At 42.3% G+C, this 25,787-nt stretch overlaps 1 protein-coding gene and 2 long non-coding RNA genes across 6 annotated transcripts in view; 2 read left to right on the forward strand and 1 right to left on the reverse strand.

Moving 5' to 3' along the window:
- Positions 1 to 25,787, reverse strand: part of ITPK1 (inositol-tetrakisphosphate 1-kinase) — a 218,685-nt gene that overhangs the window by 57,009 nt on the left and 135,889 nt on the right. For all 4 annotated transcript variants that reach the window (XM_038405731.2, XM_038405732.2, XM_043517869.1 and 1 more), the window contains one exon: positions 23,049 to 23,166. In XM_038405731.2, the coding sequence (XP_038261659.1) occupies positions 23,049 to 23,166 (118 nt within the window). The remainder of the gene's footprint in view (positions 1 to 23,048; positions 23,167 to 25,787) is intronic.
- On the forward strand, positions 4,298 to 22,889 carry LOC122460868. Its single transcript, XR_006282449.1, has 2 exons — positions 4,298 to 4,384; positions 18,440 to 22,889. It is a non-coding gene; the product is annotated as an uncharacterized LOC122460868 (long non-coding RNA).
- LOC119857188 lies at positions 6,768 to 16,204 on the forward strand. Its single transcript, XR_005293546.2, has 2 exons — positions 6,768 to 7,836; positions 15,598 to 16,204. It is a non-coding gene; the product is annotated as an uncharacterized LOC119857188 (long non-coding RNA).

Genomic DNA, 25,787 nt, shown 5'->3' on the forward strand with positions numbered 1-25,787 from the left:
CAACAAAAAATCTTGAAGGATATGTTAAAAAACACAATCTAAGGACCGACAGCCTATAGAGATCAGGTGGCAGGATCAGACCCAAACTCTCAGTATAGCTCATGCTTGCACAGAAGACTAGGTCTCAGATTCAAAAATTGTATAAAGAGAGATACCTTAATTTACACCAGCTGAGGTCTAACTGTAAGTGGGGTTTGAGAAGTGGAAGAGCTAGCACCACAGGATACGGTATTCACTAAACCTAGATAGTCACACAGGAAGTCCCACATTAACCTTTAGAGAAAGAGGTTCACTGCCATCACTCACTTAGAGAGAGGTAACTTTAGACAACCAAATGTCATTGTTCTTTCCTGGCTCAATGGCAACTTCAGTTGTTGCCAGAAATTCAAACTCAGACAACTTGTAACTTCTGAAACAGGTCAAAAGTGCACATGTAAGAATCCACCAAACCCTCTGATTTCCCAATGGACATTCAAAAACCTAGGAGATACTATCCAATGGGTAGGGAGCCCTGCAAACATTTCAAGAAGTTAGCTGAACTGTGTCTACTATCATGAAAAGCTCCCTGGCTAGATTTATAAGGTGGGTAAAGTATGCGTATTAACATTTTAAAACAATTCATCTGTTATTGCTTTAAAAAATTAAGGAGCTCCTATAGAATTCATTCAGGCTTTATAAACATATATAGATCATAATTAGGTGCAGGGCAGCCCAGGTTCTCTTGCAAATGTACGTGCCAAGTGATGACTGAACAAGTAACTTCTGTTAACATTTAATAATCTGTTTCATTATTGCTAAGACATAGTGAAAAGAAAGGCTCATTACCTGTGTGGGAAACATCTGAGACTTAAAAAAAATATTTTTAAGTATCTACTTTACTTTTCATAGTTTTGCTTTTTGTTTGCTTTTTGCACTTCTGTAGGTTTGGACAGTGAAACTAGATAAGTCATTTTCACTTTATTCCTGTCATTTTCACTTTTTTTGTTCTCATAGGCCAAATACTTTGGTCATGGATTCACAATACTACAGGAGGGTATTCAGATTTAAGTACCCCCCACCTCCATGTGATCAATTAATTTTGTTTAAAAAGTTTCATCAAAATATTTGTATTATAATTGGGTTTTATAAAACTTCACAAATGCAAAAACTAAGTCTTTAAGCTTACTTGCCAGTGTCTGTTCAATAATAATTTCTATGATTAACATCATATTAACATAACTATTAATGCAAACTGGATCAGCAGCCTTGTTTTCCCATGCCATTTAACTTCAGCATTTCCAGACACTTCCCTGTCCCCTTTCCTTCCCCCTCCCTTTTATGGGGGGATGGGGCAGGTGGGGGAAGATCACAAGTACAAAAGATCCAAAAAAACCCTTTCTTCTCAACCTAACTTCCAAAAGATACCAACCTGGGAAGGAGGAAAAAAGAAACAGGAGGGGAACAAAAGGTCACCATTCTTCAACAACATCATTCCGCATCAAAAGGCGGTGAACTCTCAGATACAGCCCACAAATGTTACTTTGAATTTAATCAACTGGATGAGAATAGCTACAGGTAAAATAGAGAATGCTTTCATTTGTTTCTGATGACACACTCCTAGTACTATAATGACAGCTCAAGGCAATGACTGGCTTATTTAAGCATGCATACTGTACTGTTCTTACTAGACATCAGAACCCCACAAGGATAAAGGAGTGTATTCGAATTGGAGCCCATAATACTCCTGCCTTTAGAGATCTGTATGTTTTGTTGCTCATGTGGGACCAGTCAGCCTCCTACCGTGATTAAGGCTTTGTAAGAGTTCAAGTTAGAATACAGGCTGGGATTATAAAAAGAGACTAAGAGAGTTAAGCGCCCAGTTCTCACAATCCAAACTCCATTAGCACCCTTTGAATATCCCAACCAAACTATTCGCAAAAAGAAGGATGCATCCGATGAAGTGAGCTGTAGCTCACGAAAGCTTATGCTCTAATAAATTTGTTAGTCTCTAAGGTGCCACAAGTACTCCTTTTCTTTTTGCGAATACAGACTAACACGGCTGCTACTCTGAAACCAAACTATTGTGTGTGTAATTGCTCTCTCCCCTGGAAACATGTATTGTAGATTTGAATGTGGCTTAGAAAGCCTCAAACTTTAGCCACATGTCCTACTGCTGGGGATGGAACCCCACTCAATAGCAGAAGCCGGGCATCATAGTTAGCGCTATAACATTATAGCTGCACAGGCACTTCACAAAAATAAAAACCACACTGGTCCCTGCCACAAGGAGTTTATAATCTTAAGAACTGAACTTGCAGCTGCACATGGAGAGATCCACTTGTGCACAGGAAGTTGTTGGATCAGGGCCTAAAGGCTGAGGATGTCCTGTAGGTGCTGAGAGCCTACCGCTCTTGCTCAAATCAGTGGGAGTTGGGGTTGCTCATTTCCTTAAAAGAGGGTGCTTGGTATCTTGCAGGATAGGGTCCTAAATTAGACCAAGGAGAGAACAGGACAAGGACCTTAGTAAGAGATTCTGAGATACACTTTTGCTATATATGTATCTTGCTGATTTCAGTTTGGTTTGTTTAATAAAGATGTGTGATTGCATCAGCCTTTTACATATATTGCTTCACTGATGTTTGCAAGTTATATTTAATATTGTAGGAATGAGATCGATCCAGGATTCAGTTAAATACACTTTACACTTGTGCAACTTCCAGAAAACGTCTTACCCAGTTCTGATTCATTTTTTTAAATGTAAAATTTAGTAAGTCCATTCTGTGGTCAAATCTTTGCTGGTCTGGGGGAGGATTTCTTTTTAAATAGTTACAGTGCCTAAGCTTTGGGATGTGGCTACTGCACATGCATCCCAATGACAGTACAATTCCACAGGAATTCTACCTCGCATGCCAAAATGCGTTCCAAATACTTTTCCTACCCCCAATTATGCAATTCACCCTATACTGGCAAAATAATTATTGCTTTTACACAACAGACCCTACTACAGTCATTAATTTTTCAGATGTCAACCCTCAAGCACTTCTACAACAGGATTTTTTAACACCATAAACCAAAAGGTTTACAAGTTTATGCAGTGCTAACATAATGACAAAAAACAGTTATGACATTTAAGCTTAAACCTTTTTCACACATCCAGATTTCAGCGTATGACATCTATTCTCAGCATTTCATTGTTTGTCCAGGAATTAAGTGAGCCTCTCCTCAGCATCCTTCTGATTTGCCTAAATATTACAGGGATCTCAGACCAGTGGGGAAGGTGATGTTAGAAAGGCCACATGATCCAAGTGAAGTGAAAACAGGAAAGAGAGCCAGGAACTCTTGCATTGTACTTCGTGCTCTGCTGCCCAACTTTGTGTGACTGTGGGCAAATCATTTAACCTCTCTGGGGCTAGTCGTTCCTATAAGCACCTGTTAAATAGGTATTACCTATAGTGAGGTTTATATAACCATTTGAAAATGCAAAGCACTCCAAGAGCAGTTATTTTTTCTGTTAGATACTGTAGGATTCAATATGAAGGGATAAAGCGCACATGTAAAGAAATAGGCAGTCCTAACTCAGAATGTCCCTGTTTTCATTAGCTACATGTTTTTAAAAACAATGCATTTTTCTGTGTATGACCACGATTAATCTATTACCTGGATTTTTCTGCAGCTTTACTGTCTTCCCTTGACTTGACACTATTACTACTATTTGTATTATAGTTGCACTGATAGTCTCCAACCCAGATCAGGTGCCCATTTTCTTAAGCAATGTACATACTGATAGCAAAAGGCAGTCCCTGCCTCAAAGAGCCCACCATCTAAATAGACAGGACCAACAAAGGGTGGCAGAGAAAAGAGATGCACAGAGAGGGGAAGAGATTTGCTCAAGAGTCCCCACAAAAAAATAGCAATGAGGCTGTGAAGAGACTCATGGTTTCCAAGTTCCAGTCCAGTAAGATTTTGCGATAGATTTACTGCTTTCACGTAACATTTTGAAATCCCTTTATTCCCCTCCCTTTCCTGAGTAAGACAGACTCGCTCTAATGGAGAGAGTTCTAATCAGTGTGGCCCTATGTAGTTTTAATACTATGTGCCCTGAAGCCAGTAAGACCTGGATCAATACCCTTTAGATGGTACACTATGGGCATATGCAGTAAAAATAATAAAAAAAATCCATAATACTAAACCAAAAAACAGAAGAACCTCAACAGTCATCTGAATGCATCCGATGAAGTGAGAGGTAGCTCACGAAAGCTTATGCTCCAATACATTTGTTAGTCTCTAAGGTGCCACAAGTAGTCCTGTTCTTTTTGCGGATACAGACTAACACGGCTGCTACTCTGAAACCTGAGAAGACCAGGGATTTGAAGATGAAGAAAAGGCTACTTATACTTCAGCCTGGGTAAGCTTCCCTTGAATCATCTATACAAATGGATTTACTGTTACCAACTGGAAAAAGAAAAGGAGTACTTGTGGCACCTTAGAGACTAACAAATTTATTAGAGCATAAGCTTTCGTGAGCTACAGCTCACTTCATCGGATGCATTTGGTGGAAAAAAACAGAGGAGAGATTTATATACACACACTCACACACAGAGAACATGAAACAATGGGTTTATCATACACACTGTAAGGAGAGTGATCACTTAAGATAAGCCATCACCAGCAGCGGGGGGGGGGGGGGGGGAAAGGAGGAAAACCTTTCATGGTGACAAGCAAGGTAGGCTAATTCCAGCAGTTAACAAGAATATCAGAGGAACAGTGGGAGGTGGGGTGGGAGGGAGAAATACCATGGGGAAATAGTTTTACTTTATGTAATGACTCATCCATTCCCAGTCTCTATTCAAGCCTAAGTTAATTGTATCCAGTTTGCAAATTAATTCCAATTCAGCAGTCTCTCGTTGGAGTCTGTTTTTGAAGCTTTTTTGTTGAAGGATAGCCACTCTTAGGTCTGTGATCGAGTGACCAGAGAGATTGAAGTGTTCTCCAACTGGTTTTTGAATGTTATCATTCTTGACGTCTGATTTGTGTTCATTCATTCTTTTACGCAGAGACTGTCCAGTTTGACCAATGTACATGGCAGAGGGGCATTGCTGGCACATGATGGCATATATCACATTGGTAGATGCGCAGGTGAACGAGCCTCTGATAGTGTGGCTGATAGTGTGGTTTTGTTGCAAGGATAGGTTCCTGGGTTAGTGGTTCTGTTGTGTGGTGTGTGGTTGCTGGTGAGTATTTGCTTCAGATTGGGGGGCTGTCTGTAAGCAAGGAGTGGCCTGTCTCCCAAGATCTGAGAGAGTGATGGCTCGTCCTTCAGGATAGGTTGTAGATCCTTGATGATGCGTTGGAGAGGTTTTAGTTGGGGGCTGAAGGTGATGGCTAGTGGCGTTCTGTTGTTTTCTTTGTTCGGCCTGTCCTGTAGTAGGTGACTTCTGGGAACTCTTCTGGCTCTGTCAATCTGTTTCTTCACTTCAGCAGGTGGGTATTGTAGCTGTAGGAATGCATGATAGAGATCTTGTAGGTGTTTGTCTCTGTCTGAGGGGTTGGAGCAAATGCGGTTATATCGTAGCGCTTGGCTGTAGACAATCATAGGCCATCATAGGGCCTAATCACATCAGCCACACTATCAGAGGCTCGTTCACCTGCGCATCTACCAATGTGATATATGCCATCATGTGCCAGCAATGCCCCTCTGCCATGTACATTGGCCAAACTGGACAGTCTCTACGTAAAAGAATGAATGAACACAAATCAGACGTCAAGAATTATAACATTCAAAAACCAGTTGGAGAACACTTCAATCTCTCTGGTCACTCGATCACAGACCTAAGAGTGGCTATCCTTCAACAAAAAAGCTTCAAAAACAGACTCCAACGAGAGACTGCTGAATTGGAATTAATTTGCAAACTGGATACAATTAACTTAGGCTTGAATAGAGACTGGGAATGGATGAGTCATTACATAAAGTAAAACTATTTCCCCATGGTATTTCTCCCTCCCACCCCACCTCCCACTGTTCCTCTGATATTCTTGTTAACTGCTGGAATTAGCCTACCTTGCTTGTCACCATGAAAGGTTTTCCTCCTTTCCCCCCCCTGCTGCTGGTGATGGCTTATCTTAAGTGATCACTCTCCTTACAGTGTGTATGATAAACCCATTGTTTCATGTTCTCTGTGTGTGTGTGTGTATATAAATCTCTCCTCTGTTTTTTCCACCAAATGCATCCGATGAAGTGAGCTGTAGCTCACGAAAGCTTATGCTCTAATAAATTTGTTAGTCTCTAAGGTGCCACAAGTACTCCTTTTCTTTTTGCGAATACAGACTAACACGGCTGCTACTCTGAAACAACTGGAAAAATAATCATTTTCCCATAAGGACTCACTAAGTTTGGAAAGCTATTAAAAATAGTGCCCTTGGACAAACTGAAATGAAAAACAAAAACTGCACAAGACCCAAAAGGGAGTATGAGAGAAAGCAGACCAAAAAACACCACGAAATCACACAAGCTGATTTTAACAGAGCTGTTTCGCTGTGAAATTCTGAGCAGGCTTTTTAAATTTACCTTGTACTACTTGTTAGATTTTCTACATTTTAATGTCTTTATATTATTTATTTACTTATTCTACAGAATGAAAATACAAAAAAGTTTAAAAAAAACAACCCTAAGACAGACAAAGGTTGAGACACAGGCTATTTTAACATTCTTTGCTAAAGCTCAAAAGAAGGACAAACATAATTTAATTTTTAATTTTTAATTTTTTAAATTTAAATTTTAATTTTAAAAGGTTAAGGTTAAAGATAAACAAGCAAAATTATCAAAAGCTTCTCTTCTAAACAAAGTCCCTGGATAAATCAAGAATGTGTATGCTGAGAGAAGTTCTGTCGGTATGATTCCAGGCATATATAGATGTTAAGCAATTCTCATCCTGTACACACAGACGACACCTATTTGACTCTGGGCTGCAGTTCCCAAAAAATCCTCTTTTTAAAACCAAGGCTGAGGTCGAAGAATAAGTCAACATCACATTCTGATGCCTTCAGTGCAGTGGTTTGAAGGATAAGAAGAAACTGATGTATTGCATTATACTGCAATTTACACACCATACCTACTTTTCAGTTTCATTAATTCCTCAATCCCAATTAGTTTGTAAAATAGGGGTTTCTACTGTAGGAAAAATGGTGTAACTTTCTGGTGTCAACAAGCCCCAGACAGAGCAGCAGATGGGTTCACAGGTGACTCAAGCTCTTCTGATTTTTCACCCTTTTCTCCCCCCACCCCAAGAACTGAAATTTCAAAATTGTGAAATATTTTTAACCAGCTTTAGAGATGGCAGAAAAATGCGAACCATCTCTTAACAAGAAAATTCCATTGAATGTTTTCCTGTTTTTAGTTAATTTTCATCCAAATATTGAAAATTTGAAAAATTCTTACCAGCTCTGCGGATGAGATCCCTTAGGTTACTAAGTGATTACCCCATCCCCATGCTGGAGATGTCCGTAAAGGTCGGTTTGTAGATTATAATTTAGAGACGCTCTCTCAGAAGGGACAGTATTATGAATATAGGAATTAGGAGATGTGCCTTGGAGGCAGGGGTTGGGAACACCACGTGGCTGTGTGCAGCAGTTCACCACAGCAACTCTCCAGTTTCTTTTATTAAAGTTTTATTCCTTTCTCATTTATTTGGTTTCTTGTTTAATGAACCCCAAGATTGTGACATGGTGTCAGAAGTGCTGCATGACAAGGAAACTGCAGTCATTTTGAAGTTAACTCCTGTGTTTGCAACTGAAAGAGACAAAAAGAGGCACCAGACAAGCATGTGGCGTACCAGGCACTGAGGTTTTTGCATATATTTGGTGAGCAGAGTTGTAGCTTGACTAGTTTAAGAAGGGGGGGGAGCCAAAAAGGGATGTGTTGCAACCTTGATCCAGTCTGCAATTGTTAGGCAACGTTGCAGAGAACTGGAAAAAATTCTGACAAAGATTTGAATTGTATTCAGCAGCCAGAGAGGCAGAGGAGAAAAATGACAAAGTGAAATCAGCAAGTTTTTTGCATGTTGTTGGGGAGGAAGCATTGAATATTTATAACAACTTTAAGTTTGAAGAAGGTGAAAGCATGAAGTTAAGCAAAATATTGACTGAATTTGAGAAATACTGCTTGCCAAAAAGGAACAAAACCTTTAAGAGACAATTTTTTACATGCATGCAAAACACTGATGACACCATAGGATAGGACATGCCACAGAATTAAGGAAGCTCCTAGCGCCTCTACCTAGGAGCAACCGGGATAGGTCGCTGCTTGCGGGGAGCTGCCGGAGGTGAACACCCCCTGGATCCAGCACCCTGATACCTCTCCTACACCCCAGCCCCCTGCCCCCAGCCTCCTCCCACACCCAAACTCCCTCTCAGAGTCCAGGCTCCAACCCCCCTCCGGCTCCTCAACTCCCAGCCCTGTGTCCTCTCCCACATCCAAACTCCCTCTCTCTAAATTAACCCGCATTTTTCACTTACCAGCACCCCCCATTCCCCCAATATGCTGGATAAAAATGTTTTTACTGTATATAGCTCTGGTCCCTGTATTGCAGACATGGCCATAGATTTAAATGTTTAGTGGAAGTGCCCTTCCTGATCTGCATTCACTCCTTGCCAAAAAGTTAGTTGCTTTTCCTAGTATGTTCAATAACCTGATTTTCGTAAAGGAAATGAAAAGGCTCTCCCTCAGAGTAACAATTGTGTCAGCAAAGTACATGCTGCTGAGATCAATTGAGAGGACAGATTTCTCATATTCTCTTAGAAAACCAACGTTAAACTGAAGTTATTTCAGTACAGCAGCAATTCTGTCCTAGCATGCTCCTGCTACCAGCCCCAAATCAGCAATTAACATTTTGCTCATCCGACTTCTCCATCTAACATATTATACAAATTATTTATAGATTTAGTCTCAATCTGCAGTTACCTAAACTATGCCATGGTGAGACACACACCAGTTGCTTCAGGAAAGCAGGCTTCAACTGCCTCACCCTCCTCCAGCAGGCAACACATTCATTCAATAGCTTTCCCAGTCAGGAGAAAGGCATTTGTTTCTCTCCCTCTGAAGCGCGTGCGGCTAACAATGCTTAGCACTTAGGTCACCCACTGGTGAGCATCCGTTACAGGTACCCAGCTGTACCTGATTCCCAGAGGATACAAGTCTGTTACAGTCCCAGCAAGAGAGCTCTAGTGCAAGTTGTAGAAACTAAGCTCTGAAGATCCCCGGTATGTCAGCCAAAATAGCCGTCATCATACTTAGTACTTTCAAAGGCCTGTATGAATATTAGTTAATCCTCACAGCATCTCCTAGGAGGTAGGCAAGTTTCATCCTCATTTTACAGATAAGGAAAACGAGGCAGGGCAATGAAGTGTCTTATTCCAAGCCACAAAGTCCAGATTAGAACTCAGAAATGCCTGGTTCCCTGCCCCATGCTTAATCCACTATACTACTTCGCAGCATCAAGGCAAATCAAGCTTGACTGTCAGGGCGTCAGGAGGCTCTTAAACAAAACAGCTATTCTTGAAAGTTAGGCAGGATGGCATCTGCTTTACAGTCTCTGACAGTGGGACCCACCCAACACTGGTGCCACATTTCAACCCAGGGATCATGCCATGGGCTCACAAATTCCCAGGTTGTATTTTGAAATACATCTCACCCTTCATGCTAAATACAGACCCACTTGCACAATGGAGTTTGGATTCAGTGTTTGGTATCAGCTCCAATTCACTTGTACCAAGAACTACCTCGCCGGTGACTATACAAAGAGGTATAATACTTATTTAGATTGTCAGCTGTTAGGGGCAGGAACTCCCTCTTACCCTGTCTTTACCCAATGCCTAATACAATGGGGCCCAGATCTCAATTGGCCTCTAGGTAGTATCATAATACAGAGTACTACTACAACTACTAATTTTACTGAACAAATGGAGCCAACTCTTTGTGAGTTGTAGCTTTGAGAGCTGCCTCCTCTCTGAGAGTGTGTCTGCACTGCATTCAGAGGTGTGACTGCAGTGCTGGTAGACATACCTGAGTTAGGTTTGATCCAGCTAGCTCAACCAACAATGCAGTAAAGCTGCGACAGCATGGGCTGTAAGACCCTGCCCAGGACCCTGGATAATTACTCGAGTGTGTAGCTGGTGCTGATGCAACTTCAGAAGTATTATTATTCGAGCTAACTAGTCACACCTCTGATTGCAGCACAGACATCCCCTGAGTGGTGCTGAGAAAGGCCTTTTGCCACCTTCAAAACCTTGAGGAGTTAAAATATCCCAGGCCTCATCATTAGCGTGGGACCCGGCTTACAACTAAAGGCAGCCTAGTGTACACTGCCACCTGGTCACCGCCCACACGTATGCTGACATTTTGTCACTAGGTAGTATGGATTTCACTGATAGCTGTTAGTTGGCAGTAAGAGGACCAGCTGGAACAAATGCCCAGATTGCATCCTCAAGCTGCATATGAAAGGAGCTGGAATAGCAACATTCCCTTCTGCAGGAATGCTACTGCCCTGTCTAAAGTTAACTGTCCTTAGTAACAGCTGAGTTCTGAGCACTACCCTCCTTGTCCTGGGAGATGCAAGAGAAGCTTGCAGCTGTCAAAGCAGAGCTGCTGAAAAAAAAAAAAAAAAACAACAATCCTCACTGTGGACCAGACTTGCGGAGCAGCCATTTGTGTGGGGCATGTAAAATATCATTCATTTTTTCATTCTCCTCATGTTAATGTGGGAGAACAGATTTTGTGGTGAGGCTAGTACATCATCATCATGATGTTGCCAGGCTGTTAGAGAGGAAATTAAAGTAAGAGTTTAAAAAGTCACTCCAATGTCCAGAAGTTCCAAGTAAAGCCCTGTCTAAAACAAAGTAGCATGACCTGGGTCTGATCCCTCTAGAACTAAAACTAAAACTCGAGAACAACAACAAGCATAGGACCCCGCCCCACATTATTAATACCCGTCCAAAGGGCGACAATCCTGGCCCTCCACAAAGCCTTGCTTTCTTGCATATATTTCATGTTTTATTCAACTCATTAGCTCCAAGTAAGGCTGTTAAGAAGAAAAAAATAGTTATAAGCACACAATCAAACTGGTGTATTATGGAAGAGATCAAATGGCTTACAGGTTTTGTAGCTTTGATGCTATAAGAGACTGTATTTGGCATTTCCCTTTAACTTACAGTTTGCTAATAATAAATTAGTAAAATTAAAAACAAATCCCATGACACTTTTCAAAGCATAGAGGTGTCAGCTGTGGAGTCCTGGGTATACTTCAAATCTGATACAAGTAATCATATTCTGGCTACCTAAATCTTCCTTACAGCTTTAAGCATTATTATTTTATGGGAAGAGTACTGAGAACACAGGAATTATACCAAATGAGACCAGCGGTCCATCTAGCCCAGTATTCTGCCTTCAACAGCAGCCAGTACCAGATATGTCAGAGGAAGTGCCTCTCACTTGCAGTCTCCTTAGTTTAATTAACAGCCTCTTTGGGCTTGGCTACACTTGCAGATGTAGAGCGCTGGGAGTTAAACCAGCCTTCGGAGGCCACAGCAGGGAAAATGCTGCCGTGTGTTTACACTGTCAGTTGCAAGCGCAGTGGCGCGGCCACATTAGCAGCTCTTGCAACGCTACAGAGAGCAGTGCATTGTGGTAGCTATCCCAGTGTGCAAATGGCTGCAGCGTGCTTTTCAAAGCGGGGGGGTGGAGTGTGTTGTGTGTACGTGGGAGGAAGAGACAGTGTGTTTTGGGGGGCAGAGTGTTTGTTACATACTGTCTTGTAAGTTCAGACAGCAGCAGACCACCCTCCCCCCCACCTCTCTCTCTCTCTCTCTCTCTCTCTCTCTCTCTCTCTCTCTCTCTCACACACACACACACACAGCGCGCCTGCCTCGGAGGCAGCAGCATTCCACAGTAACGGTTTGCTTTGTCCTGGAGCAGATAAGCATGCTGGCTGTCAGAAATGGAGTTTTGAAAGGGGATATCCACATGCCTGCAGCCGAGTTCAAAACAATGACAAGAGTGGCCACTTGACTTCAGGAGATTATAGGATGTTTCCGGAGGCCAATCACAGTGTTGTAATGCAACACGTCGTCCACACTGACACCTGGGAATTTCAGCCTGAGCACAACAAGCTCTATGCTTCTTGTCGAGGTGGATTACCAGGAGTGCTCCAGCTGCAGAGTCCAGGCGCTCTAAGTGCCTTGCCAGTGTGGACACCTCAGGAGTTAGGGTGCCCAGGGCTGATTTAATGTGCTCTAACTTGCAAGTGTAGCCAAGCCCTTTGAGAGACTTTTCTGAAAATCCAAATAAAAATTGCTGACTGGTTCTCCTCTAACCACTCTTTTTTCTTATGTGGAAAAATGTTTAGAAGATTAGAAAAGGCTAGACACCACCCAAACAATGTGACTGAACAGTGATATTTAGCATGTGTCCTATTAGTTCTACAATAGTCCTTAATTTTTTTAAAATGGGGTAAAAGTTGTTGTTTGTTAAGACACAATGCTTCACACAAGAGCTTTGCACCTTTTTCCTCCGAATCAATACACCCTGAAACATGCTCAAAGAGAGCATGTTTTGCACATCAGGTATTGCTACTCTTTGTTCTTCATGCAGCATCTTGCCGCTTTCATTTAGTTAAACCACATCCTGCACGGGCTATGTTTTGTTTCCATCACACAAATACAGTAGTCTGACCTGAGCTATAGGTGGACAGAAGTACAGAGAAGGGCAGCTGCGCGTGTGCGAGCATGCACATTTACTTACAATTTCTCTGTTTAAAAAAAATTTAAAAACCGCCTAGCATTTCTGTCACTGCTACAAAGGGTTTCCAAGGCACTGCAGTTCTCCCTTACCCTGAGAGTAGGCAACAACTGAGGTATCTCAGATAAATGTCAAAATACGCCATTTTATTGGTGACTTCTGTATAGGGATATTAGAATGTCTAAATTATATCGAAAAGGATCTTGCTGGGACAAAAGAAACCAACCCAACCCAGGAAGGATGACCAAATCATTGACCTTCCTGAAGGTTTTGTTCAGTCACCCAGTCGTAAGCCACAGAAGCCTTGATGAACATCTGACCCATCATCATCTGTGAAACTGCCCCTCACCCATTCTTTTTCAGCAGCTACCCTATAAACCGAAGTAGTTCAGCCAATTTTAAAGAGGCCTATGCATGAGACGGATGATCTTGCATAGCATCCAGCCTCTCCATTTTCCTGGCAAGGTCTCTGAGGAGGTGGTGGATGCTCCAGCAACATCTGCCCTCTTCCAATATCCCAGATCCTTCATAATCCGATTTCAAATCAGGACGCAATCCTACCAGACAACCTTCTTTAGCCCTGCAGAGACAACGAGCCTATAGGCATTGCTGTAATACTCAGAGGTCTCTGTGGCCCTCAGCACTGTTGAGCACACAGGGCAGAGAACACATTTATACTTGGATACTTGGAAGTAAATGTGGCAACAATGCCCTGCAGAATGGATTGATTTAAATCACTGGTTTGAATTGTGCTTTAAATCAGCAAGCAGGAAATCTGGATTTAACTCACTGATTTTAATCTTGTTCTACATTGGTACCTTTTAGTTATTTTGCTAAAGAAAGGTTATTTTCACTGACTGGCAAGCATTAAAAATGTTAATTTGAAACTAAATATAGATCTTACACTACATTTGGTATTTTCGTTAAGCAGGAAGATACATTACATCTATACGCATTCATTTAAGCAATTATATATCTTAATTTACATTAATTCAGATTCTTAATTTTTACATTTTTTATTCTGTTAGAAAATAGTGAAAGATGCATTTCTTAAATGGAAATTAAAATTAAATAAAAAATGCATTCAATAAAAACTACCTTAACCATCCTGGATACATAAGAAAAGAAGTTTATCAAAACATGCCTTGCATTTAAAACTAACTGATTTATTAAAGGAAGTATAATCTGTAGTTAGTGAACTGAACTCATTGATTCAAATCACCATATCCATAACCTGCTGCCAACTGAAGGAGGTTGACAGTGGGGAAAGATTTCTACACATTTGGCTATCAAGGCATACAGATTAAAAAGAAAACCTCAGTGCATCAAAAAGCAACATCCAAACCTTACAGTTTATTCTCAGAGTTCAGCCACCATCAATACTGCAGGGAGACAGGAGCAGGATTGGTTGATGGTTCACTGATTTCTAGTCTGAGAAATTTAGGAGACAAAAATTGTAGAAAGCCTTTCCCATTTTTAGGCTCCAGACCTTTACTATGTCTGGACTGTTACCGTACTGCCAGCTTCAGAAGCACCAGTGGCCATGTAGGTGCCGGTAGGGCAAAACAGCTACCTAGCTGAACCCTACTCTTGTCTGAAAGCTACTTGTGGTTATGTGGGGAACAGCAGCTGTGACGTTAAAAGCCTGCTCGCTCCTTTGCATACCAGTGCCCAGAATGCTCTTCAGTTCATGGCTGGCAGCTAAAACCAAAGGAAGCTTTGGGAGGAATATATTAATTTTTTCTCTAAGAATTCTGAGACTTAGATAACTTCTTCACACTGGAAATAAAGATTTTTATTATAATCGTAAATAAAATAGCTCATGCATAAGTGTAATGGAGGAGACCCAAGTTCAAGACTGACCTTGGGATCCCTGCCCCTCCTGCCTCTCAGTAATTTGGAGCATTCTACCTATGACACTCTCTGGCAAAATGAAGTGAAAGGAGAATGGTGAAGTTCCTATCACTATTGTGGCACCTCCCTCCTTTTCCTCACTATCTGCTAGAGCAGTGTTTCTCAAACGGAGGTCTCTCGAGGGGGTCCACGGGCCCCGCTGATAAACTCCTCCCCCTCAACTCCTTCCCAGTGCCTCCTGCATGCTGCGGAACAGCTGTTCCCTGGTATGCAGGAGGTGCTGGGATGGAGGGGGCGGAGCAGGGACTGGGCACACTCAGGGTAGGGGGTGGAAAGAGGCAGGGAAGAAGAGGGACAAGGGTGGAGTGGGGGTGGGAAGAGGCGGGGTGAGGGCAGGGCTGGGGGTTGAGCGGGGGAATTGGGGGTCCCAAAAATTTTTAAATCAAAATGAGGATCCTCCGGTTGCTAAAGTTTGAGAATTGCTGTGCTAGAGAGTCACATTACTGCTTGAAAGAGACTGTCAACTCACAGGTGCAGAGCTTGGGCAAAACTGACAGCTGCTGGGAATATATAATAAATAGACTAAAAGACAGTGGTAAGTAACAGCCATTTGGACCAACTCATGGGGTAAGAGACACTTTGTCACATACACTTGGAAGAAACAGTGGATGCACTCAGTGACTCAGATTTTAATACTCTAACACCTAGTGTCCAAAAGCACAAAAGAAAAATAGGACATGTAATAGAATGGACAAAATTTTTAATGGTAGGTGCATCTAAATCCATATTGTAAGGGAATGCAGCCCTGTATTCACATCCTACACACTATTGTAATAATCTTTGTACGAAATATGCCTTGTAAGGTATCATTTGAATATTAATAATGTGCTGGTCAATAATATCATGGTGAGATGTATTTCAACAATATATGTAAAGTTAAGAATATAAGCTGAAATCATGACAATTGTGTTTATCAGATGAGTTTGGGAAGCGGGGTAAACCCGTTTCTCAAAGACAAAGGACAAGTTCACACCCCTAGCCGGTGTTATCAAAGCTGATGGACTATCATCTATCAAGTGGCCATTCTTTGGCATGGAAGGAGGAGAAGGGAAGAGACAAACAGATCTGCATCTTAGCAAACAGAGCTGAAAAGCAAATAGCATAACACCTCTTCCCTACTAAACTTCAAGTCTCCTTGCTCTCAGCTGGAAATAACTCTCAGGAAAGTGCATTTTAAAGGGTGATTGAACTATAAAAAAAAAAAGAGGGGCAAAAACACCCCAGGTTATCTTTCCCTAACCATCTCTCTTTTCCACCCAAGATGACAAAAGAAAAACAGCCTGTGGATTTTGTGAGCAGATTCTGACCTGAACTTGGTCAGCAATGACACTGGGGACCTGTGCAAAAAATTTCAGCTTGAACCAAGTTTAGTTTGTTAAATTTAGTACTAGAAAGCATTGTATCTTTATTCTTCTTGTAACCATTTCTGACTTTAATGCCTCAATACTTGTACACACTTACATCTCTTTGTAGTTAAAGAAAAAAACAACCCTTGTTTTATTCTTCAATCAAAACATAATCCAATGTTGTGAACTCCATAGGTAATTCCACTTAAAGTGATCAATTGTTGCATATTGACCACTTAGAGGGGCCATGGATGTAAAATATCTGGACTGACCAGGAAAGGGCTGGACTGTGCAGAATGCATGTTTTGGGGGAAAAATCCAGGACTGGGAGTGTGTTGGGGTCACCCTGCATATGATAAGCCAGACTGGCATAAACCAGAGTGTGACTGGAGTGTGGTTGCCGGCTGCAGCTATACACAGACACTCGGGGTATGTCCTGCATGCTGTTTGTGAGTGACCCAGGTGCAAGTTACAACAGCAAAGCACTGTGAGGCATCCCAATGTTGCAAGGCAAGTGTGAAACAGCCCCTCACTGAACTAGATTGCATGCCAAAATGGCACACATATTTAGGGACTTAAAATAGCTGGCCTGCTTTTCAGAAGTGCTGAGCGCACACAGCTCCAGAGGTGTAGGTGCTCAGCACAGAAAAAAATAAAACAAAATAAATAAATAAATCAGGCCAACTATTTAGATAACCAATTTTAGGCAGCCACTTTTGAAAACACTGGACTTGTTGTCCAACCTCATCTTCCCTTCAGCAAACTGGTCTATTAGTTGTATTACAGCAACACCTAGAAACCCTAACTGAGCTCAGAGCCCCATTGTGCCAGGCACCATGCGTGCGTGCGTGCGTACACACACACACACACAGACATTAAGGTCAGAAGGGACCATTATGATCATCTAGTCTGACCTCCTGCACAATGCAGGCCACAGAATCTCACCCACCCACTCCTGCAAAAAACCTCTCACCTATGTCTGAGCTACTGAAGTCCTCAAATCGTGGTTTAAAGACTTCAAGGTGCAGAGAATCCTTCAGCAAGTGACCCGTGCCCCATGCTGCAGAGGAAGGTGAAAACCCCCCAGGGCCTCTTCCAATTTGTCCTGGAGGAAAATTCCTTCACAACCCCAAATATGGCGATCAGCTGAACCCCGAGCATGTGGGCAAGATTCACCAGCCAGATACCCAGGAAAGAATTTTGTAGTAACTCAGATCCCACCCCATCTAATATCCCTAACATAGGCTATGCTTATGCTAGGTTATACCAGCATAGCTATATCGGCAAAGCGCTGCTAGCAGGGATACAGCTATACTGGCAAAACTGCACTTTAGCCAGTATAACTCGCTTCAGCTCCCCCAAGCTACTATGTGTACTAGTAGGGGCTCTCTCTGGCACAACTATGTTAGTAAACATCACATCTCATAACACATAGCTATACCAGCAAAAGTCTTCCAGCTTAGACACAGCCATAACAAACAGAACATACTGGCAGACAAGAACACCAAGTGATAAAGTAATTTGTGATGGTCCCAGAACCAGAGCACTGTAAAGCAGCATTTCTCAAACTCCGCTGATCAACATCTCCCCCTCCCTCCCAGCGTCTCCTGCACACCGGGGAACACCTGTTCAGTGGCATGCAGGAGGTGCTGGGAGGGAGGGAGAGGAGCGGGGAGGGGGCCTACTTGAGGGAGTAGGTGGAATCATGTCCAGGGCTGCCGGCCCCACTGACCAACTCCCCCTACCCCCCAGCACCCTCTGCATGCCTCAGAACAGCTGTTCCCCAGTGTGCAGGAGGCACTGGGAGGGAGGGAGAGGAGCTGGGATGGGGCGTACTTGGGGGAGGGGGTGGAATCATGTCCAGGGCCGCCGGCCCCGCTGACCAACTCCTCCCCCCAGCACCCTCTGCATGCCTCAGAACAGCTGTTCCCTGGTGTGCAGGAGGTACTGGGAGGGAGGGGAAGGAATGGGGGCGGGGGTTGGGCCTTGGGGGAAGGAGTGGGGTGGAATAGAGTGGAGTGGGGCCGAGCGGGCAATTTAGAGGTCCCAAAAGATTTTAAATCAAAATGGGGGTCTTGGGGTTGCTGAAGTTTGAGAACTGCTGCTGTAGAAAATCCAGACTTCCTGAGCCTCAATCTAGTATCAGATCTGTTTGATCACATTGCCCCTCTCTCTTTAGGCCATACAGGAAACCTGACTGTGCAACAGGGATTCCTTTAACTGAGTCAAAGGAAGATCTGGTTTAAAAGGTTTTAGTGGGGAAAAAATAATGGTGCGCAGTATAATTTCCTAATCTTCCTAAACATGCAGTAAGCAGCAGCATCTTATAACACAAAAACAACAGCACTTAAATGGTTTCAATTACATATTAGGATGGAAATGTCACAATTAAATGGTTTTACATTGTTTACAGTATCCTCAGGGAGCAGCTCCTGTACTTCAAAGACGTACTTAAGAACCAGTTTTCTTCATGTGTGAACTCTTTCAAAGGGGCATCATCAGGACAAATTCACTCCAAATTTAATTTTTCCAAAAACAAATGAGAAAAACCTAAGGTCAATAAGAATTTTTCCCCCCAAATCATACGGAAACCGTTTAAAGAAACAACAACATGTGTCCTGTACTATTTGCAACCCAAATATCCAAGAGAAACTAAAAGTGAAACTGACTAGTACATTTCCATTGTCAACTCTAAGCAAAATGGAAAAAAGTAAAACAGCATAAACAGAGAATGGCATGTTTTTGCCCTTTTAAAAATTCCTTCAGTTTTAATAACTGAAGGTATTATTGGAACACAAGTAAGGATTTTTTTTCCCCCAAATATGATTTTTAGCCTTTAAAAGAAGCATCCCTTGAAAGGAAAACTACAATATAATGAAGACATTCTGATTGCTAAGTCTAATCGCAAGAGCAGTAAATCACTACAAATATTTGTTAACATCTTAACTTTCTTTTTTATTACGGTTAAGTCTTGAAAGTCTGATGCTGTGAAGGTCAGAGCTTCTCAATATGCCTCCATGAATCCAAAGGTATTAGGTCAACAACTGAAAGAGCAGACGCAGCTTAGATCACACAGAAGCTCTGCTGAAAATGCATTTTTCATTAAAACATGTGGCTAGTTTCCCCAAACATTGCTATCATGGGGAGAAACTCCCAGCAAGCTCATATTTTCACCAAGCAGTAATCCTCCATTGATAAGTAAAAAACCACAGCAATGCAATTGCTGAGAGAACTGAACTGCTAGAGCAGCAGAACTTTTCAGTGATTTATTTCACAGTGATCTGCTGGCTACATGGAGCACATGTGGGGAATGCAAACTTTTATTTTTAAAGGACTTAGAAAAAGGTAGAAATGAGTGTTTCAAAATGAGTCAGTCGTTCAGTGTTTGCACGGTGAAAACAAAAAAGGAACAGCAAAGAGCTCAGCCTGTGACCTATTTCTAATAAAAAAAATCTCATAGTAACGAGAATTATTAGAAATGTTTCCTGCTTCAGAGAGAAACATTTCCTGTTGAAACTGGAATCAGATCAATCTCTATACTTCATCCAGCAGGTTAAATCATTAGTTACCTGCTAGTACATCAAGTAAAATAGGAATTTTAGGGTCTTAACAAGGAAAGATGTTCCAGTGGTTAGAGTATTAGCTTTGGACTAGGGAGACCCGGTTCAATTCTCTATTCTGCCACAAGCCTCCTGTGTGATCTTGGGCAATTTACTTTCATCTTTTTATGGCTAAGTTCCCCATTTAAAAAATGGAGATAACAGTACTTACAACACATCTGAGAGACAGGGAAGAATAAACACATTAAAGATTGTGGAGCGCTGGTCTGCTATGGTAATGAAGGTCAAAAAAGTATCTTAGATAGATAGAAATCTTTACAACCAGGGCCCAGGAATTAATTAATCCAACAGTTCAACTTAAATATCTTTTGTTAGACACAGTCCAAGTGACTATTGATTTTGGGTGCCCAACTTGAGATACTTTAAAAGACCTGATTTTCAGCAAGTGCTGAACATCCACTACTTGAAAACATCAGGCCCCTATACGGTGTCTCAAGTTGGACACCCAAAATTACATCACTTTTGAAAATTTTGACCCTTGGTTGCAGAGCAAAGTGACCCAGCAACATAAGCTACTTTTACAGAACCGTATAATACATCAAGAATGTGTTTACTGAGCCAGGCAGAGGCAATAGCATACCTAAAGAGGGTTTATTTGGGAATCAACAAAGCACAACATGTTCATCTTGTGTTAGACACACATCAGAGTGGTGAGGGACAGAGCATGTGTTGAGAAAAAATAAACCCAAAATAAGAATAAAGCCTGTTAACCTAAATGGTGCCATTCCTCAATTATCAAACTCCCTAAATGTCTGGAGAGTTTAAATGAATTGCAAACTGAAGGGGCAAACACTGTATTTCACTTTTAGTTACACTAAAAGGGAGCACAGCAATTCATGCATGAAAGGAATTATTATTTATAGTTAAAACACTGGTATATAACTAGTACATAGATTCTATAGCTCATGGGCTTCCATAAAAACAATGACATTTCTACCTTCACGGATGTTCAGTTCTTTACATTTCTTTTTACTTCCACTTCTGGGGAGGCGATGCAGCCCAATACTGTGTACATCACACAGCTACCTTGGGATGCAACTGGACATCTCTAACTGTGGCAATACCTAGCTGCAGCTCAACAGTAGGACAATCTTCTTGCAATTGATTTCTATTTTGAAGAACCCAAATGCAGATGATGTAACTGTTAAAATCTCCATGTTATTTGCAGCTGTATCATGCTTGCCTTAAACTTTCTAAACCCTAGGGCACAACAAAATAGACAAACAGAAAAGAATAGTGAGGGAATACAGATTAGACAACCCAATTAAAGAGGAGGGAAAAAAAAGTCTCTCAGATACAGATCATAAGTGATCCACAAATTTGTGGCTCCCTGATTCAATTATTGCAATAAATAAAGCTACATGCCCTAAAAACACTCCTCTTAGAACAAAATGCAGCAGCCCATCTGCTTAGGAAAGGCCACCACGACCATATCACCACTGGTGCTCAGCTCTCAGTGCTGGATCTCCACTCAACAGACAATGCAGATAAAGGTCCCAGTCATGATATTCAAAGCCATCCATGAGATAAACAGAGAGAGTCAGAGATGGAGGGAAGGGGCACTGCCCACGTGGCAGCTACATTCCACTGGAAAGATCAAACTGTCAACCAGGGCCAGTCAGACATTTTTTAAAAAAAAATCAACAATTTAAATTAAAATTTTCTTCAAAATTTCAAATCTTGACTGAAAAAATGGGTCAATGTGTTTGTGAACAAAGGATCCCATTTTTCTACCAGTTCTGCTGTTCATTCCCACAAAAGATAAAAATACTACCTCTCCCCACTTTCAGAACAAAACAACACACACACACACAAACTAATTAAGCTATTTCTCCAACAGCCTGGAAAAGAAGAGAGTGTGTTGGAGACTGTAATTCATATTTCTATTTTTACATACTTGGGATGATTTCAGAGACCATGCTGATGATGGCCAGACAAAGTGGATACAAACTGTATGAATATAAATCCCAAAACATAAAAATACAAAAAATACCAATAGGGTAAGTTTCCGATCTGAGAATTGGGATAACAATAGAAGGACGCAAACATTAACCAGTCAAATGTCACATTGGAACAGTTTACAGAAGCAACTTCTCAACACCATAAACAACTGGCTCTTGGAACAGCTACTTCTACAGCACTCAAAAGGAGAGGCTACTCTTGACTTAATCCTAACACACAGAAGTTGGCTCAAGAGCTAACTGTAGGCTTTAGTATTCCCATGACAAGCAGTTAGATTGTACATTAATTTCAATTTACCAATGTGCATGAAAAGAACATTTCTGCTGCTGCTCAGAGTAATAAATATGCTCCCCATCAAACACACACCTTGTTTAACTTAGGTCAAGCCCCTATTCTCATGCTTTCAAAAAACAAAAGCCTAGATTCTGGAGTACAATTCTGCTATGAAGGACTGTGTCTGCCTCTGCCCATTATTAACACTCACATACCTAACTCCAGGAACCAGCTGTTCCTTCTGCTACAAACCCACTGTGACACATGGCTAGAAAGGGTTAAACATCCTGTAAAATAAATAACCCTCAAAAGACATGTGGGGAGATAATGTTTGTGTTCTTGTGTTTTTACATATGTATGAGTAGGGTTGATAATGTAATCAACAGTGCCTGTCCATGCTGTATTCTAATAATTCAGAGGTCAAAAGAACATCCTTGTCAAAAGACATGAAATTGTATAAAAGATCCTTGGGTCTTGATTCTATCATCTCAAATCTGCTTAGGCTTCATCAGGGGAAGTTTGAGTCTCAAGACTGAGGTTCCAGTTATGCTGGTACACCCCGAGTATGATATTTGGGCATTGAACTATAACCTATGAACTATTTCTAAAAGAACTCTTTGCAGCTACAAAGCTCACCATCTCTGCTATGAATCTGCACCTAACTGAATCTGCACATGAACTGAATCATGTCTGTATGTATATTGATCTTTTAACCATACTCTCTTTTATTTTTTAATATATTCTAGTTTAGTTAATAAGAATTGGCTGTAGTGTGTATTTGGGTAACATTTGGAATATTTCAATAACCTGGGAGATAATGTGTCTGATCCTTTGGGATTGGTAGAACCTTTTCTTTTATATGATGAAATAAGATTTTCAGAAATCATCATTTTTGACTTATGTACCTGGATGTAGGCCTGAGGCTCGATCACTTTAAGGGAACTGTGTTGTTTGGACTTGAGTAACCAGAGAGGTAATAAAGCAGCTGTTTTATGCTGGATTGGTAAATCTAAGTATTGGAATATCCACCAGTTTTTTGGAGATTGTCTGCCCCATTCTTTGCAGTTCACCCTAATTGAGTGACCACAGCTGGCTCCCCACTAGGACCCCGGTCACATCCACAACGTAAGGAACATGCTTTTCTGAAATGAAAAGTCACTGGCCAACCTTGCATGTAGGCCTCTATTCGCCGAATAAGCTCATAAGACTTGGATCGGTCCAGCAGTGTACGGATAGCAGGAAGGGGGTCCAGGATGATGGTTTCAGGGTGAGCGTCGATATACTCCTGCAGAACAAACATGGAGCAAAGGCTACTGTTAGATTTGCTGGACAGCATAAAAAGCACCAAAGCAGGGGGAAATAAAGAGGAGGAGAAGGTTAAGGACCCAATCAATTTACAACTCCTCCTCCGAATGAAGCTGGCACTTCATAAATATAATTGCAGGGCATGTCTAGACTTTCTCGTCACTGGCATTGTACTCTGGAATCCTGTTGAATATAAATATCATGCCAGACAGTGTTTAAGACACGGACATCCAACTGTGGACTCATCAGCCCTGCAAACTGCTCTGCAGCCACATCAGTTCAGAGAAGAGCCAGTGGCAAAGAGTCACAATAGCAGCAGAGAGCGGTATTGGCAGGAACTATTAGGAGAAAGAGGACACAGTGCTATTGGGGTCAACTTTGTAATTACATTGAATGAGCTGAAACAGCCTGTGGGCATCAGTCCACTCCGGAGTGCAGATCAGAACTACATCTGCATTCTTTTACATTAGTATTACTGTACCCCTACCTGTACTGATTGCCAAGTGAGGAGCTAAATGACAGGGACTGAAAAAAGGTGGCAGGGCCAGGGATGTTGTTACTTCATTGAACCACAATGCAGTTTTCAAAGCAACAGCACTACGTATCCATCTTCCCACGTCCCTAAGCAAATGCTCCCCGGCCTGCTAGCTCCGAGAACACAACAACTCCCCCAGTGAACTTCATATTAGGGGTACTGCAAAAGATGCCCCGCAGCAGCGAGTCTCAGAGCCTGGGTCGACCGACTGGAGCTCGCAACAAAGAGCTAAAAATAGGATTGCAGAGTTTGGGCTTGGGCTGAAGTCCGGGTTCTGAGACCCTCCCTCCTCGCTGGGTCTCAAAGCCCAGGCTCCACCCCAAGTCGGAACACCTACACTGCTATTTTTAGCCCAGCAGCGTGAGCCTGCATCAGCCGACCTATGCTGTGAGTAGGGCCAGCTCTAAGTTTTTTGCTGCCCCAAGCACAGGTGGGATTGGGGCTCGCAGGTGGCACTGGAAGTGGAGGGAGTGATATCACCTTCTCCCAGTGCCTGCAGCGGCTTTACCCCCTCCCCCGCCCAGCTGCGCAGAGAAGCCCCGATATAAGAGGTGGCACAAGGCAGCACAGCAGCCAGTGCGCAGATGAGGCAGTGAAGCCTCGGCTCCCTGGCAGGACTCGCCCTCTCCTCCCCAGGTACCGGCTGGGCCCTGGCAGCTCAGCATCCCGGGGCTGCGGCTTCCCCTTCCCACTGCAGCCGAGGGCGCGGTGCCCTCGCCCTGTCTAAGTGGCGCAGCTCCGAGAGCGCAACAGCCCTGAAAAAAAAAAAAAAAAAAAAGGCTGGCTGGAATGCCGCCCCTGGAAACGTGCCGTCCCAAGCACGTGCTTGCTCTGCTGGTGCCTAGAGCCAGTCCTGGTTCTGAGACTCCCTGCCATGCATCTTTTTTTTTGTAGTGAAAAACTGAGCACCACATTCCCATTTCTGACATCATGACCGCTGCCGCTTTACTAGGGGAAATTTTATATATACCCCACTAGCTCTTGCCAACGTCTACTGTGATCTGAGATGCTCAAGATATCTCTCTTTCATGCCCAGATATGTGCATGTATACCAGAGGCCATGCGCCCGCCCACACTGGTTCCATAAAGTCAACGTGATTAATGAGAGTGTCTCCCTCTCATCCCGTTCAGAGTTGGACAAGCAATTCCAAGCTAAAATCTGTCATTACTCTTTAATGAGATTTCCTAATCAGCCTCCATTAATCTCCATTCATTTCTTCACATCTATTTACGTGGATGCATGGTAAACGTTTCCATTAATAACTGGCTTAATTAAATACCTAAAGAGGATATTCTTCAAAGATAAAAATCATATTCCAAATTATGCTCCGTAGTACCACAAGGCTCCTGAGGGGGAGGGATAGCTCAGTGGTTTGAGCATTGGTCTGCTAAACCCAAGGTTGTGAGTTCAATCCTTGAGGGGGCCATTTAGGGATCTGGGGCAAAAACTGGGGATTGGTCCTGCTTTGAGCAGGGGTTGGACTAGATGACCTCCTGAGGTCCTTTCCAACAGTGATATTCTATGATTCTATGAAGGCAGCACTGGGAGACACACTTCACTGGCTACTGATACAGCAAAAGGAATGGAGACATCTGATCCCAGCACATGACTTTGCTTCCAGTTCTAAGCGGGTGAGAGAGAGTTATTTGTTCGACACCAACAAGTCTTTGCTTGCTGAAGAATGAATGCATTTAATTCACTGCTTGCTGAAGAGGGATTATTCTTTAGATGTTAAGAGGAGCCAGTGCTGGGTTAGCGGCCCTGTCACATTGCTCGGATCACGCAAATGGATTTCCTTCACAGCCCCTTGGCACATGCTATGGGACACCACAAACTTCTTACATATTTAATATGTCTCTTAGAAATACCACGCAAATCGCTCCGAGATGTGCATGGCACTGTACAATATTTTATCACCACTTGTTGGCTGGCTGTATGTTCCATTATGTTCACACACAAGTATACAGATTTATTTAAAAAATTGTGAGAAACATTTTAAGGCAACACAAACTATTTTACCTTAATAGCCCCCCTCCACCCCCCAACAACAACAACTTTTCTCTCT

Source organism: Dermochelys coriacea, chromosome 6 (assembly GCF_009764565.3).
Source record: "Dermochelys coriacea isolate rDerCor1 chromosome 6, rDerCor1.pri.v4, whole genome shotgun sequence".
Classification (NCBI taxonomy): Eukaryota; Metazoa; Chordata; order Testudines; family Dermochelyidae; genus Dermochelys; species Dermochelys coriacea.